Source organism: Ambystoma mexicanum, chromosome 1p (genome assembly GCF_040938575.1).
Source record: "Ambystoma mexicanum isolate Mex_15411 chromosome 1p, UKY_AmexF1_1, whole genome shotgun sequence".
Classification (NCBI taxonomy): Eukaryota; Metazoa; Chordata; class Amphibia; order Caudata; family Ambystomatidae; genus Ambystoma; species Ambystoma mexicanum.
Window position 1 is genome coordinate 678,835,816 of NC_090921.1, and position 17,729 is coordinate 678,853,544.

General features: G+C 44.8%; 1 protein-coding gene across 5 annotated transcripts in view; it reads left to right on the forward strand.

Annotated features, from left to right (window-relative positions):
• BNIPL (BCL2 interacting protein like) overlaps positions 1-17,729 on the forward strand; it is a 337,025-nt gene that overhangs the window by 258,424 nt on the left and 60,872 nt on the right. For 4 of the 5 annotated variants that reach the window (XM_069649767.1, XM_069649768.1, XM_069649766.1 and 1 more), the window contains one exon: positions 11,698-11,880. The exons of the other annotated variant lie outside the window; for it this stretch is intronic. In XM_069649767.1, the coding sequence (XP_069505868.1) occupies positions 11,698-11,880 (183 nt within the window). The remainder of the gene's footprint in view (positions 1-11,697; positions 11,881-17,729) is intronic. 5 annotated transcript variants of the gene reach the window in all.

A 17,729-nucleotide genomic window follows, 5' to 3' on the forward strand; every position in this document is an offset into this window, starting at 1 on the left:
CTCCTCGGCAGCCTCTGCTCAGAAGAGACCAGGTCAGATTGGGCCTTCTCTAACACCATCTGTTGCCTATTTGCCAGATTTTGGCTTTCAGCACATCTATCCTGCATGTCTCCCATATATAGGTACAGGTATGCTGCTATCCTGGCAATCTTATTGTGTTCCTCTTTGGCTTTAGGAGCCATATATAGTTCACTCAGGGCCACATGTAAGGGACCCTGATCTCTATATATATCTGACCCTGTTTCAGTGACCTGTTGTGTGATGGCCTGCAACCACGCATCCTGGCCCTGTTCGGTCCATTCACCTCTCACAAATAGCTTATGCAAGAGGTGCTCTCTGGCTATTTTCATGTCTACTAAGGTCGTCATTCTAGAGATTGGTCTCTGTCCTGACTTACAGAAGTTAGTATTTTATTCTTGCAAAACAGAACTTTTCTTGGGGTGTCCCTTTTGAGGAATGCTTCACAGCGTAATGCAGCGTGGTGATCCGACCGGATGTATGTATCCCGTCAGTTAGCACACTGTATTAAGCTGCACAAGTGGTAAATCTAACCCAACGTCTCGGCTCGAGCCCCCAATTTGTAAGAGGATTCAATTCAACACTACAGCTAAGTCAACGCCTAGTCTATAATACTGAATGAAAACCCTTATTGATATATCTTTATGTCCAGTTCATGCGTTCTGGATGACTACCCCTATATAACACCCCTCTCTTGGAATCCCCCTGACCCCACTGAGCCAAGAAGTAGTTCTGTTTTGCAAGTTAAAAGGTTTATTTGATAATTTAAAATATATATATATCACACTTTATAATAAATTAATAATTGAATATCACACTTAATCTGATATGATAAAGATTAACAACGGAGAATCTGGCACTAACACGCTTCTCTATAATCAATAAGGAGTTGACATGAAATGGATAAGGTAGCACAGTGGTAAATAGGTACAGAAGTATAATGTGGTAGAGAATGCTTTACAGGGTTCAAGGAAATGCAAGGTTGAATGAATGAAATGCAGTATAGAAAATACTCAATATGATTTCAACAAAACAATGTAATCACTTTTCTCTGGCAATCCCCTCCCCCCCTTGATGCAAGGCAAGGAAGTGGAAGGAAAACACACAGTTCTCAGAAATGCAATCAATGTAAATCAGTTCACCCCAGCAAGCTTACACGACAGAAGTTTAAAACACAGGCAAATGCTTTGATATGTGCTAGCAATGGATGAGAAATATGCTGGAAATGCTTTTAATTCCCTTTCAGAGGTTCAGGGTGAGTGGTATCTAGTTAATATTAGTCCAGGCTCACACTAGCAATGATGCAGGGATAGTTAGCAGGTTAAACGAATTTCTGGCAAATGGAAGGCAAGCAGCAGCAGTTTTTACATGTGAAGAAATTTGCAAATCGCGGTAAAATTCGCAAAAGCGTGTTCCGCGATTGCGGTAAAACTATAAGGGGTAGGAATGCGGTTCTAGATTCATAGGAAAGCCACGATTCTAAGCTTTCAGATAAAAGTTACTGCAAGTCTCTAGCCCAAACGGTTACAGAGTTATGACCGATTTAATAGAGGTCGGTTTTGGTTTTGCAAATTTTAAAAGCTCAAAATGACAAGTGGCAGATTTTGCAGCTAAAATGACAGGTGACAGCTAGGAGGCAGTTCTACTTAGGTTAAATAGATTGAATTATATGATTTTAACTAAGAGAGGTGTTCTGAGTTTTGCTGAGTACTCACAAGAGATTTTGAACCGGAAAGCGACTTGGTCACGGACTTCAGTCTGGTCAGGTCTTCCCGGGTTCTGCTCACAGCGCCTGGCCTCTGGAACTGCTCACAGCATCGGGGTCAGCACTCTGGATACAATGGCCTGGTCTCTGCTAGGCACCGGTTCTCTGGGTCGGGTCCTGCCTTCTCTTTGGATATTTCTGTCACCGGGTTCTTGCAAAAGTTCTTGGCAAAATTCAGACGGCTCGCCCGGCTGTCTGAAGAGTTCAGTTGCAAAAATATTTTGAGGCCTGCTGACAAATACTCTTGCTGGCAGTGGCCTTTTTGGTTAAGGTTCTGAAGTCTCTGTTTATCTTGGAGTCTAAGTGTTGACTCTTTGAAGATTGATGGAGGTAAGTATGGATTCTTCCGGCAGAGCGTCCCGCTGCAGATGGAATTGAAGGTCTCTATCTGTCCTGTCTGTCTGCTTTTATGTGTTTAGAATGTGGGTGTGTTCTAGCATCACTGACCCTACCTCTCTCTCAGCTTCTAATTGGTCAAACTTCCATTTATCATTTGATTGGGGAATGAACTGTGAGTCAGAGGGATGTCATTTTATGGCTTGCAGATAGGACACTCCTCTGTCAGATTGCACACATTCTATATTTGATAATAAAAGACATATTTCACAGTTACACCGTTGCTTGAAATTACATATACATGGTGTGGCTGAATTTAGCCATGTCTCTGTCCAAATCTGCTGTTTCTAAGAGCTTGCATTCAGAAATGGCACATAATTGACTTTTTAACTGATTTTTCACTTTCTGACATTGACCCAACTTTACATACATGTGTGCAGGGAGTATGGACATTAACTGATGAAGTTTCAGATTTTTAACATGCATACATTTAGAGTAATATCCACTTTTCCGCTAACACCCCCCTGAACATACCACCGGTTCTAAAAACCTCTTAAACTGTGGGCAGAAAAATCACAAGAATTATGGTATCATTTATAAAATTTTCACATGTCCGCTCTATGAATGATCCATCTTTTTAAAGTTATGTTCTGGCTCCAACGGGGTGTGGTTTCCTCTCAGCACAAGGTAGAAATACTGGTTTATCCAGTTCTGCCAAGCCAGCTTGCTCTCACAGGCAGTGCCCCTCCCCTTTCCTCAGGAGGAAGCCACTTTTTACGACCATTTACGACTCCTGCCAATAAAACATTTGCCTGAGCCAGGACAGGGCTTTGTTCACTTTCCTGCAGAGCACAGGTAATTCAATTATCAGATAGATGGCATATCCTTAGTGTGAGCAGCAAAAGGGCAGCTAGGCCTGGGAACACAGCTGTGACTCAAGTTTCACTCCTGATGGGGTAGTTGCCAGGCAGAATTCAGTTCCTTAAGCCAGGTTTCAGATAAAATGTCACTTTTTGTTCCCCAGTTCCTGCATTCAAATAAAACTAAACATGTTTACATATGCAGCTAGAATGCTGATTCTAAGTGCAAAACTATGGCATTTCAACAGTTACAAAGGCATGTGACACCAAACATAGGTCACTCATTTAATCTAAACATTTTCGATTTTAGTGTCTTTAACCCAGTGCAACTTAAACTGCTGCAATCCACAGCTCAGCCAGTCTTGTTATAAACCTTCAAGTCACTTCAGAATATCACTTTACATTGTATCCACCTCTCAGTAAGTCTTTCTTTGGCATGTTTTGGGTTCATTTATTCAGTTTTCTACAAAAAAGTAAAATCTGGTGTTGTTTTAAATTGCCGGCTTTTGGATAGTGGTGAGTACTGGTACTGCACCCATTTTTGGGATTGAAGAATGAATTCCCCACAATTCTAGGTTGCATTTGGCAATCAGCATTGCCATTCCCAATGGTTTCAGACTACTGTGCGGGTAGTCCAATGGTGGTTTTAGGCAGTGTCCTTCTGTGCCCATAACATCGGCAAAAATGGGTGGCAGCCTATTCTTCCTGCATTTCCCTGTGCATTTTCTGGGAAGCTCTGGCCATCATGATGTTTTCATGTCAGTACTGCACAGTTTTGAGGTAGGGCTCGGATGCATGGGTAAATACATCCCACAGCCCCAATGACTCTGTTTCCCCAAACTTCCATTAAGGGTAATGAGAAGGTCTTTTCCCTGGGTATTTTTACTTAAGATGGCAAGGCAAATGTTCAGTTGACAATTCGGGTTGAGGTATGTTGAAACACAGTCCTTTATAGTCTTTAGGATGGCCAAAGTAAAATGTTCAGTCTTAACAAAGGTTTGATATAATAAAGCCCTTCACTGAAATGTCCAATTTCAAAAAAGGCGTAGTAGAACAAACAACTCCTTTCCAACAGAACATTATATTTCCTGGTGTACTCCCCTGCCAGGAATGTCTCTCCTTTGCCTCACACAGATTCCCTGGTGTACTCTCCTGCCAGGTATCTGTTTCCAACGAAGATTCAACTGAAAAACAAATCGCTGGATATCCTGGTTTACTCTCCTGCCAGGGATATACCTCTTTTGACTCAACCAGATCCCCTGGTGTGCTCTCCTGCCAGGTATCTCTTTCCAACGAAGATTCAACTGAAAAACAAATCTCTGGATATCCTGGTTTACTCTCCTGCCAGGAATATACCTCTTTTCACTCACACAGATCCCCTGGTGTACTCTCCTGCCAGATATTTCTTTCAAAAAGGTTTCACTACGTGATATTCTTATCAGGTCCCTCCACAACTCTCTCCACGACATTCACTTTTCTCTTAAATGTTCTCACAATTGCACCTCCTCAGTGGCACAACCTTTGTTGACTTCAGTTAGCATTTGCACCAATCTCCCTGATACTGCCATCTCTTATATGAGGGTTTGTTCAAGCTCCGTATGTCAACCTTTCTTTCAATGTCTTTTGGCTCTTGACAATGCTCATTCCAGGTTTCCCCCAACTTACATCTCATGTCAGGAGAATTGTACAACTTCTGCCTCTTTATTTCTCTTACAATGTCTGTTGGTTTATGGCAATGTAGGTTTCAGGCTTTCTCCAAATAACATTTCTTATCAGGAGAATTGCCCTGTGTTTGCCCTTTTGTTCTCTCTGTAATTTCTTTTGGCTAATGGCAATGCTGGTCCCAGGTTTCCCCCAACTGACAGGAGAATTGCACCATATTTGCCCTCTTTTTCTCTCTATAACTCTATTTGGCTGGTATTTAAAACGTCCACTTAATCGTTTACTCGTCTGTCGCAACAGCCCGGGGTCACCACTATAAAAGGGCCTACTCACTGGTTTCTCTTGGCATATCTGACTCGTCGTTCACTGTAGTGGCAGAGTTTTGCTTAGGGCTTGAAGTCCACAGTTTGTCAGACCCTCGGTCAGGTTCTGTGCCGGCTCTGTGGTCTCTTGCCGATACGGTCGCTGCTTCTTTAACTTGGTAGCGTTGTGAACAACCTGTCTGCGGTTGGTGACACTCCTGCTGTACGTCTCTGGAGCCCTCCAATCCCTGTTGGGGCTCACGCCACTCCGGTACATTGAGGTGACAAAAAGCAGCCCATGAGCATCTCTTTCCTTGGGGCTCTCCCACACGTCTGCCTCTCTCCGCGTCACTGCTTCCTGCTCCGCATACTCTGCAGCCCGATTTGGCTTCTCACTCACTTTCTTGTTCCTCTTTTGTCTGCAGGTGTTTATCACATTTACATGTCCAGCACAGTTGATTATAGAAACAACAACTGGACCACACGTTACCATTGGCCATACTGTTGATCCTCATTGACTCTTCACTCCTCTTCTTCATCCCAGTATTTAAAGCCTTCTGGGAATTGAAGTCCAAAGGATTAGCATAGTACTTGAAGTTCTGTTGTTGCACATTTTTGTCTACATAAAAGTTATCATCAACATCAGATGTCAAAGGAGTTTATAGGGGTTATGTACACGTGAAGTATAAACACAATTCTGCTTAAGATGTTCAACAGAAGTGGATTTCAAGACCTCACAGTTAAAGGATTCTGAATAACAACATCATGCCATTAGAAACTCTCAGAGTAACGCTTCTTCACCATCAAGGGAAGAATACTGCATCCCCTTGGCAGGGCCATCAGCTCCCCCGACAGCCATCTCTTCCCATGTGATCCACCCTCAGAATACCACCCCAGGGTCAGAATCAGGCAGCGGCTGCCTTCCCCTGGCCACATGGGAGGAGACTTTAGGCTGGGGATCAGTGATGACTCTGCAGGATTCATCACAGCAGTCTCGGTGGAGTGGTTACTACAGAAGCCAGATTAAAGTGGATCTTCATGGCCATTATCCTCAAATTACTTAGATCACTGTCTCAAAGACTTTTGAACTATGGGGAAGGAGTATAACTGGGTGATAGTTTCCTGGAACGTTTGGGTCAGCAAAGTGTGTATGCAGTGGGGGTAAGACAGTTGCAGATTCGAAGGAGGCATTGAAGAGGCCAGTGGAGAGAGAGGTTGAAGAGCTCAGAGATAAGGGCAAGTGATTGAGACTAGATCTTTGACGATGTGGGGAGAAAAGGGTCGATAGGTGCACAAGATGGGCTGGCACCGCAAAGGATGGGTGCTAATTCAGTAGGAGAGGTAGGGGAGAAGTAGTTAAAAGTAGAAGAGGTTGGGAAAAGTGGAGCTCAGATGGAGGGTTTGGGAGAAGAAAGGAGGGCTGAAAGAGTGTCACCAATTTTAGAGGAAAAATAGTTAGCAAAGTCATTAGCAAAAAGGGAGGAGGCAATGGATATTGGCTTGGGTGGTGAAAGTGAGCTCAGGACCCTTTAGGAACGTGCATATGTAATGGATGGGATATCACAGATTAATTCTGAGTCCAAATAACAGAACCAAAACAGGAAGTTGGCAAAGTACTGTTTTATTAACAATTATCTAAAACAGGGAGTTTACAATGAACATCAACAAACGTATTCTCAGTTTCTCTCAGCGATCTTCACACAAATCATAGCTTTTATATAAAATATACATCAGAAGTAACGTCATACTACGTGGCAATAATAAAAAACCTATCAAGAGTCGGTATTGGCTAAGGGGAACATATAAGTATACTTTTCTATAAGAACTAGGATTGTGATTGGCTGACCACTGCCAGGTGGACAACATAAGCCTGCCTCTAAAACATGTAATCCTTAAGAATCATAAGATACACAGTTTCTCATTGGTTGTTAAACTATAAGGACCTTTGACTTCTACAATTGGTTGGCACGCTTGGAACATTCGGTTCACTTTGCAGCACATAAGCCCTGACCCTATTGCAAGGAGATGGGGCATGACACTACCTCCCCACCCAATTATGCCAGCATCTCTCATCGCCCATGCCTTGTGCTGTGAAGATTGTCTTTGAACTTGGCCTTGCAAAGTACCCTTGTCTTTAGCATACATGGGAGTGAGAGCATACACTATGGTGTTCTGGAACTCCAAGTTCAAACTCTATTTTCATCCTTGGCTCACGCGATAGGAGACTACGATTTGGTCATTTTGCAGATTTTAAATGCTTTAAATTTATTAAACTTGGCACTGTGGGTGTTCTTTCTTCTCACCTTAACAAGGGATGATTCATCCTACACATGTTAGCTAATTTCCAGAATAGATAGCTGACCTTGGGTGCTTCAGTCTTGACTCCAGGCCAGGCAGCCTCGTCTTGCAGTTCCATGATTCTGCTTATTCTTGCTCCGACACAGCTTTCCCTTCCCGCTTCATGCATCCTGGCTTACTAAATTCATGATACTGACGTCTAGCTTCTATACAAAGGCGGCTTTGCCTGCGTTCTGCTCACTAAGGATAGCCAGATTCTATGATGACTTAGTCTACATTGCGTTTCAGCATCTGTACATTTATTGAATGGTTGATTTTCTGCAACACTTGTGCACGAGTAATCTTTTTTTTATTTAAAAGTTCACTAGATTCTTTACTTCATCATTAGTTTCTTTAGAATCAACACATCCTCTTCGGTCAGTATCTCGGGATTTCGTGTGTACTTTTTGTGACATCACTGGCTTCTTTTTTCTGCTTTTTCCCATATTCCTTCAGGGAGTTCCTCCCTTAGGTTGTCATCACTTCGGGGATACATTCGGTACGGTTGTCTCAACGGGTATCTTATTTCGAACACACGCTGCAGTAGTGGCACAACTGCTGGTGTCAAACACGGCACGGTCTCAGGTCTCCAACATATGGGAGGAAGGGGGGCAGGGTTTCCTGCAGGGGCATGGAGCTGCTCCTCTGTGAAAGTAAAGCTTGAAGGCTAGATGAACGTTTCCAGGGGTGATTGCGAGGGGGGGAGATTAGGTCTGTGAAGTAGGAGGATTTGGCAGAGTCCAGTGCAGAGGTTATGTCAGGAAGGGAATTTTAGTAGACTAGGAGTATGGTAGGTTTCCGTAATTTGAGCTAGCATCATATGTCATGGCACATGTTTGTTTCGAGGGTCTAAATGTCAGGTGAGAATGTGAGTGTTGGTTAAAAGAAGTCCTAAGTGCAGAGTGAAAGTCAGAGAAAGCATGGCCAGTGCAAGGGGCATGAATAAGGGAAAAAGACAGGAGAGAGGCCCTCACATCAGGAATGGAGAGAAGACAAGATGCATGATGAATGGTAGAAGAAATGAGCAAGTGAAGACAAAGATTAGAGGATGCTGCCCGAGAGAGGAGGTGTAGATGTATGATCAGAAAGAGAAGGGGTGGATGGTTGGCTGAGAAGAAGCAAGTGTAAGATCTGAGTTGGGCTAAAATGCAGCTGTAGGTAACCAAAAGCCAGTTTACAGACCTAGAAAAAGCAATATTCCTTGCTCCTGTGAGGCAACAGAAGCTCCACTGTAAATGGATAGTCAATTGGTAGATGGATCCCTATGCGCGGAAGCAGAAGTCAAATAAAGGGTACGTTCGGTGAAGTCCTGGATTGAGCAGGGGTTCTAGCCCTAGGTCCCTTCTGGCCCCAACAGGGAGCTTCCCTTGGCTGGTTTGGTCCTTGGCTGCAGATGCTTGGGGTTGGATGCCGAGGGGATACTGAATAAGGGAGGCTGTGTGTCACATGTTCCTCTGGAAGTCAAACACAGTGCTCCAGATGACTGCCTCACTTGTGAGCAGAGTCATGGCTGTTGTTGGCCCAAGGGGCTTCGTTTTGTAGGCAGAAACCTCAGGTGTTGCACAGGAAAAAACAATCATTTGCATAAACCGCAATACTGCATGGTGGCCCATCGTCACCAGTTCATTATCTGTCCACAATGAGTTTTCAGTCATCCTGACTGCCTGCAGCACCTCTTTTTAACCAATGGAAATGCTGCTGCCTAACTGGAGACCAGACTGCCAACGTTGACCTTTGACTTTGAAAAGTTACAAAATGTTCACAGCCAGTGGTCACAGTCAATCATGGTTGCTGGCCTCAGACTTATGGAATTGTGCCCTTTATTTAACAGTGGACACATAACTAATATTTGGCAGTACCACAGCAACATGGCCAGCATCTAGCTTAGCCAATCAGAAGATGGTCCATCTCTCCCATTCATTCCTATGAAAGACCACTCTGTTGAATGCATATAGAGACTGGGGTGCCCCATAGGTACTGACAACGAAACTTGGTACCAAAAGTATTTAGTCGACATTGGGCATTGGTGGTCACCCTAACGGGTAGAGAACAAACTTAGAAAAGTGAAAAGACTCTTTTTAAGATAGTTTGCTTACTTGTAACTTGCACAACATTTTACTTCCACAGAAAATAAAGTACTATTTTTCATTACATCTTGGAGTCGACAATGCCCTATTGAATGTTATACTGCATCTTAAACTGCCAGTCTCCCCTCCCATGAGCTGCTCCGCCATCACTACTACTGGGTGAGTCAGGAAAAGCCTGCAGGAAATCCTTTTGCCTAGTCCAGGATCAGTTCCTTTGACCTCCCAGAACATATGGCTGAGATAAACTGCTCAGGCACTAAGCACTACATTCAATGGCAGTGTTATTTTAACACTGAAATCTATTGCTTCCACTAAATCAGTGAAAAAGAGGCCACCAATTCAGATACGGTCCTTGTCTCCAGTTTCTTGAATTTGAAACATAGAAGTGGGACAGTGTTGAAACCATGCTGTCTCTGCTTAAGAGACAGGTTCTTCCAAACAATTACACCAAAATAGTGGGAGCGGCCTCAGTGAGGATTTAATCTGCGTAACTATTTTCCTGAAACATAATGTTCTCCATGGCCACCGCCAGTATGGGTTCCATATCGGATGATTCTCAGAAATAGCACCCTCTTCCTCATTGCTCCGTGCACCTCCACCACTCATTCATCTTCAACAATCCTTATCTCATTGAAGCCTTTGACACTGCTGGTCATCCTTCTACCCTGCTGAATGTCTCAGGTTCCATTCCTCAGGTTTCCTAGGTTCTACGCTTCCAGGAAACCTCCCTTCCTTGAAACTCCTCCTCCCTGGCAGATTGCACTGCCCCGATCGCCTGGAACTCTAGCACCTACTCCAGCACTCTGAGTAGGTGTCGCAGGTTGATTATCTTCACGCGCTGCACCATCACTGTAGGCAAACTCATCTCCTAGTTCCACACCCCCACTTTCACCAGGGTGGCTTTCCATGCAGTCCTAAACCCCTCTTGCAAACCTTCTGAGTCCAATCTGCAGCTGAGTCTTCTTTCTAAAGTTGAGGAATATGCAGGGAGAGGAATCCATTAGAAAAGCGAGTACCCACAGGGGTCGCTTGCACCCTCATTCTGGGGTGAACCCCCTTAACGCAGACCTGTGGTAGGGAGATGTGGATTATCACAGAGACTTGTTTTTATTTCTTCTGTGCGTTTCAATCGTTAGATTGCTCACACTCGTTTGCACTCGTCATAAGATCAAAATTACTTCCAATGCTTAAATAACAATGGGCCTCATTACGACCCTGGCGGAAATCGTGGCGCCAAATGCACCATGGAGCACGGCGGAAAGCTGCCGATAGCGCCATGGGGGTTGGCGGATTTACCGCCCCATTCCGACCTTGGCGGGGCGGTAAATCCCCATTCCCCATTTTACCCTTCCCCATTCCCATTTTTGCCCCATAGGGTATAATGGGAGTGGGGAAGGCGTTAATTACGCCACCGTAAAATACGGTGGCGTAATTAACAACAAGGTCCCGTAGCGCCATGGATTTCTCCGCCCGGAAAAACCAGGCGGAAAACGCTCCATGGCGCTACGGGAACTCGTAGTGGGGCGGACGGGTCCGCCGCGAATACCGCTGGCGTAAACCCACTCCGCCAGGGGCGTATTCTTTCCTTGATATGGCAATGCTTTACTTCATTTTTATATCACTTCGTTTGATGGTTTTGCTTAGTAAGAACCACACACATTTCCCTGCGACTGGCGCTCTATAAAAGATTGAGGAACTTATATATTAGCCTGCCTTCATTATCGCCAACTGGCCTTGGGATAAACCATTATCTTTAAGGGACTTACTTGCTTCCCTTAGCTTAAAGTGCTATGTATTTCCTAACGTGTGACCAGGCAAAAACATATGATGTTTGAACATTGATATACATTATTTGTTTCTTTTTTCTTGTTTGTTCATACTTTGTTAATTTGTTTACAATCAATATCAACTTAGAAATTGTCAATGTTTAGCAGTAGACCAGCAATACTGTTTGCGCAATTCTTGATCGAGGTACAAAGGGATAGTGGACCACACAATCTAGTGTATTGTGGCCTCATGTCATTATGGTAATGAGTGCGATACAGAGTTCCCGAGCTCTAGATATCACACACCTCGTGGTATTTCTGCACAAATTATTTGCCTGCTTTCATTTAAGCAAGATCCTATTGTGCTAATACCAATGAGTGCCTTTTTACGCCATCAATTATTAAGGGCAAATCTAAACAAAGGCGGACGACGGAAGATTCGAGCAGCGGCGATCTTTCCTCAGCTGCGCTCGGTTTCAGTTTTCTTGGGCCCCAGACAAATAGCAAGAAGAAAAACAGACAAGGTTTTTAATAATTCACACTAAAATGCTCCTTGCTTCCCAGATGACCTACCGCGGGCCAGGGGGTCGGACAGCAGCAGTGCGGCAGACAAGCTCGGAGAGGGCATTGTCACAGACATGGAGGACCAGGAAGGACGCAAGTGGCGGATATTCCTGATGGGCGGACAGGAGCACAAGGTGGACATGACAGCCATTGAGCCTTACAAGAAGGTCATCTCCCATGGAGGTAAACAAAAAAAGTGCCTGTGCTTGCATGTGTTGGGTGTATCTGTTGGCATGGAAAGCAAGAGGGTCAACTTCAGAATTTTGCACCTAACTTGTGCCTTCCAGCCATTTTTCAGTACCCAATTATGTTTAAAGTAAGAAGTTGAGAGAGTTAACAGTGTATGCAGATCTTATGGGGAGCAGGCTCAGATTAATGGACCTTCTTCTTGAGGCTGGCTGGTAGTGAACATGTGGTTAAAGACTATGTACCCTTTAACATACCTGGCTATTTGAGGATTGTCCACTGGGGTGGTCATGAATTGGACAGCTGAAGTGGGAATCCCTAGCGGGAGTCTGAACTGGTCTAACATGGAGGGGACAGGGTGGCGAAGAGCACTGTGTACAAATGATCGCGAGATGGCAGATCTTAGTAGCCGGAATTGGTGTTTGAAACAGCTGGAAGTGGCATGCTGATTGTTGGTTTTCCCCTGATATTTTTTTCTAGAAGGATGTGGGAAACACAGATTCTTAAATCTCATTCTTTGCTTTATGCTTGACCAGCCTGAATCTGGCAGGGCTGCTCTTGTATCATTTTGGTGCTTCAGTCGCAGAATCGTTCAATTGCCGCTGTGTTCTGGAGCAACTGCAGGTTTATAATCTTGGTCCTGATGCTACAAGCTGAAAAACTTAAACGCGAAGATTACAAACGATATTACGAATAGTTGTCTCCAGCTGGTGTCAAGTTTGGCGCAACACTGACCGCTTTTTTTCCTGTTAGATCAATGGACGACTCTAGCCTTCAGAAGTCAATGGGGCGGGTGAGAGGTCAAAAATCACGTCCAATGTTTTCATCTTATCAAACTCTTTACATCTATATCAGTGAGTTGCAAAGCTTCGCTCGTAACTCCTGATAGCACTTCTTTAGCTCTGTATATGGGGTTCTATGTCATGTCGCCAACCCCTTTTTTCCGACGGGTGTTTTCCCGTGGGAGTTTTGCCCAAAAAGTTCATCGAATTTTTTTTGTGGGGGGTTCCCCCCCAAACCCTCTTAATTGAATTGTTTTTTTTAATTTCCAGGCCTCCCTCAACCCTTTATTTAGCACCCCCCCCCCCCAAGAAAAATATTCTGATGGACATTTTCGGCAAAACTCCTGAAGCAAAACACCCGTCGGAAAAATGGGGGTCGACAAAAGGATGCAATACCATAGATTAGTTTCCAAAAGCATTTGCCGGCTTGGCATTGGACTCATGGTAAAACACACTTTAGGGAAGGAACGAATTACAACTCTGGGGCTAAAATCACAAACTGCATTCCTAATATTTCAGGGACGGTCTATAGGTGTGCTGGTTTAGGTCCTCAGGCTGGAGGCATAAGGAATTCCTGCCCTGCATTATAACTACATGTGACATGATGCTAGCATGACACTTAGCTCACCCGATGTTTTCATAAACACTAACAAGTATGTAGTTTGGAATTGTGTTTTTTCGATTTGGTTTGCAGATGGGGAGCTCAAATATTGAACTGCTAAACGGATAACCAGTGCGTAGATTCATTCCTACACTGTACATAGCAAAGCCATACGGACATATGAAACATGCCTTGACAACAGCAGTTAATATTGTGTTACATTGAAAATCGACTTAAAGAAATTGCCATTGTAAGGTGGGTTTAATCAACTTTATACACTGGTAAGAGCAGCCAGCAAGTTAAGGGCCCATTCGTCCAGAGATCTGTGTGCAACCTGCAGTCACAGGCAGTGATAGAGGTGTACCAAACAAGTAGTGGAACTGTGACCCGGGCAGGAGCACCGTGCCACACATTTTTCAAGGGTTGCAGTCATGCTGGTTGACATTCAATTGAGTTGAAACAGATTTCAGTTTAGCTGGAACTGATATCCGGTGGTAAAGTGGAGAAGGGTGCTTTAACTTCACAAACAGCAATTCCAGAATGGTGAAAATGCTTGCCGAATGTAGTGGAGCGGTTAACAGTAAAAAAGAAAAGTAGTGGAACACGGCTCCCGACAGTTCCCGCTCACTTCGACCACCATCCCTCCGGATTTGGTAAACTGGGTAACGTTAGTATGGGAGATAATATATGTTATTACAGCACTTAGCAGCAGGATGAAGCACTATTTAAACATGTGATATCCCGATTATAAACGCATGCAGATTGGTGCAAAGTAGTGAAGTTGCTGACAGCGGTAATCTGTGATTGACTTTTGATCCCGTCATTTTGATTCCAATGTGACGAGCCGGCCAGGTCTTGCTTTTAAATTCTCTAGCATTTCTTTTTGTGGTTAGTAAAGACAACCAATAAAGATGCCATACAGAGTGTCTGAAGTAGTTTGGGAAGTTTATAATTGTTTGAAACGCTATATTTTTTAAAAACAGTATTTACATCCTTTTTGAGGGCGAGAGTAAAATGTATTAACATCAACGGAATAGGTTAGGATGGAGTTGTCACCAGAGGTAAACTAGTGTAAGGCCATTTGGACACTTTTCAACAGACCAGTAGGGCCGGGTAAGAGCCAGTCCACAGCTTTATAAATGCTTTTGTTCTTATTTGAAATCACACTTCCCCGCATATGTTCAGATACATTGCACAAGAACACGAGGCGCTCTCTCTGATATATTCGATGGACAGTAAAAGGAGTCACCCCTAATTCAATATTAAACGATAGAAGGAGAGCACTCTGACACTGGCTCTAGTGTAGGGCCATTCTTCCATGGTTTAGAGTAGCTAATGTTGAGGCGATATATCGCCCAGGCCCCACTTAACTTGTGGGGTTGGTCTTTACTGACACAGCCCACTGCCAAGGGCAGTATCGCCCTTAGCACGGCTGATAAAGGCTGCAATATATTAAACTAAAATGGCACTTACCTTCTGCTTTGCAACTTCAGATGTCTGGCAGGGAGTCCTTTTTCAATGTTGATTACGCTGACAGAATCAATAATGAAAGCGGACTCCCTCGCAAAGAAGTGGTGTATCTGGATAAGTGAGATTATCTTTTTTCTTTTAATTTATTGTAGACTTTAGCACCCGTGTGATCTTTTTCACTAGTGCTAAAGGCACCTTGGAAGGTTGGGGGGAGGCAAGTGAGGCCCCCAGGGCGAGGGCCGCACTGGAGGAGTTGGGAGCGCACAGGCTTATACCAGAGAATACAGCCCATGTTCCGAGCTCCTTCATTGGGTAGCGCCTCCCCCACCAAGGGTGCTATTTAAAGAAGCATTGACAAACCAACATTTTCTGCTTTTTTAAGTGGAACTCCCCTAGCAGCCCAGCCTGCCTCCAGGTGCCAGGCAGGCTGATGGATCATTGCAGTGGGAGAGGAGTGCAGGATCCCGCACTGCCGGTTGCCCTTCACAGGGGACTTGCAAGGTATGCAGGACCAGAGGAGTGCCGGCACGGGTAGCTCCTTCCCTTTGCTTTCTTTGCCCTGAGGTGCAGGCGCGCCGGGGGGAGTTGAGATCATAGAGGCCAGTCTTTCGTTCCGGCTTACTATGGCAGTGGGCCAGTGGACAGCAGGCATCCATTTTGGTTGTGTGCACTTCCAGATCGTTGCTTAGCTCTCCTCAAGGCACCCACCATGCAAGATCATTCTTTCTCAAGAAGTCCATGTCCTGTGCACAGTGTGAAAAAGCTGTACAGCACCGCAGTGCTTATTCCGTTGTATACCACATCCGGTGCCTTTATAAGAATAACAACCTTTGCTCATTCTGGCTAGAGAGAAGGCACCAGTCAGGAGCCTGAACTAAAAATGAATGGAGTTACATAAATCTGTGGTTGAGTTCAAATTCAAGGAGCATTTAACTGATATCCCCAGAAAGCAACCAAGTTTGGACACCATCATTCATGGAAAACAAAATAATGTATGACGTATGATTTTAATAAAAAGATCTAAAACAAAATGACTGGGGGCGCTAGAGTGTGGCGACCAAGATGGCTGCGATCTAAAGGAGCTGCGCTCCAGGTGACGTATCCTTCACAGATTTTAAACCGATGAGATTTCCAGGCTGGTTCCCCCGAGTACAAAGTCCCCTTTATTGAACAGTTGTCTTTGAAGAAACTTGATAATCCCGCACTTACCACTGTCCCCTTTACAGAGGCATGTGGTGGTGCTGGAGAGTGGCTGCAGTGGGGTTGGATGACGCTTTGCTTGGCAACAGTTCTTGGGTCTGGGGTTTAGGCGCTAGGGATGAATACAGTTGTCAGTGAGGACTGCACCACAGGTCCGACTCTGACTGGCGACCAGGACTTGTTGAGTGCTCGGTGCAAGTGGGTCGCATCTTGGTCTACGGAGCGGCCCAACATGTCTGGATTCCTTGGAGTCTCACTGTCTCTTGAAGTGGAGATAGGGGAGTCATCCGCTGCGGCTTGCTGCAGACTCAGAGCAGAGGGAGAGCAGAGGATACTGGACAGTTGCTAAGGGCCTACTGACACTTAACAACGCAGCAGAAGGGGACATTGTGCTCATGTTTCTCCCTGCGAGCCGCTGCCTGTACAGCATGCTAAAAATCAATGCAGACTCAAAGCTGCAAGTGGATCATGTTGAGATCCCCTCCATGGTGTCCATATCTTGGAATATATACACGCTATTCTGGCAGGTGCCCGTTCTAACACTGCTATATATTACATTCTATCGAGAGAGGGTGCTCTGAATCTTGATAAATTTCACCTTGTTTGAGCTCAATTACCCATAAACATAGGAAATAATGATCAGCGATCTAAGTGAGATGCATTCTCAAGCCCCTCCCAAAAATGGTAGAAGATGGTACCGGCCACTAACCAGGATGTAGTGACCCACTTAGATGAGGACCCCGCCCCTAATGTTTCTTCACTTTTGCAATCTCTTATGGATAGTTTTGACTCTATGGGACAAAAAAACTAAGGCACTAGCCTGTAATGTACCTGAATGGTGCAGATTGATAAGTTGTGTGACTAACTAAAGGCAAAATGCACATGAGGGTGGTGGAGAGGAAGGCAGCACAGCTGCAAGATGGAGGTAAAACAAGATGTTGCCAAATGTGAAGAACTGGAGGGAAAGTCCAGAAGGAGAAACATCCACTTGTTTGGCCTTCCAGAGTTTATGCTGAAAAAGGAGAATATGGAAGACTTTATTGAACAGTTGCTTTTGAAGATACTCTGACACCCTTCTCAATGTGTCACATGACAATGTCAATATGTTTTGAGGTTCTATTAGAATATAACATACAACAAAGACCACCAGGGGGCGCAGTGAAATAAGAGGAGAGCTCTGTCAGCACTTGCAGCTTTGAAGCCTCCCATTCTTCAGATAAGAAGTGGAACGGCCGGAATGAAATGCTCCTAAAAGTCTTACATTGCAGAGACCTGAGAGGGGGAGCTGGCGTCTGTTGTACCTGCATTACGGGCCGAAACCACACACTGGAAGGAGCAGCCTAGGGCAGCGACAGAAGCCGTGGACTAGAGCAAGTAGGGTTGCTGATTAAGAGAGCAGCGCTCTCCAGACTGTAGCAGGAAAATTACAGCAAGACCATTAACTCTGGGGCCAAGAAACAGTCAGACAAGACGGTACAAAGGAAAGAGCCACCCAGTGTAATCTGGGACTACAGCACCCTGCTGTGCGACATCGAGCAGCAGAAGGCAGGACAGCAGAGGTGTAGAAAAACGCCCAGAGGTGCTCTGGAGTGGGACAACATTCAGAGTGTTGTGAAAACTGGCAAGGAGACCCATGGCATGTGTGAAAGCTCAGACTGGGAGCAACCTGCTCTGGGGAAAGCTCAATGAGACCCACTAAGTATCAGGTAGTCTGAGCAGCAGAGTGGGGTGTACCTCCTTTACCATCCACCCTATGCCTGAAACGAAAACAGACTCCCCCTCTGAATGTGCAT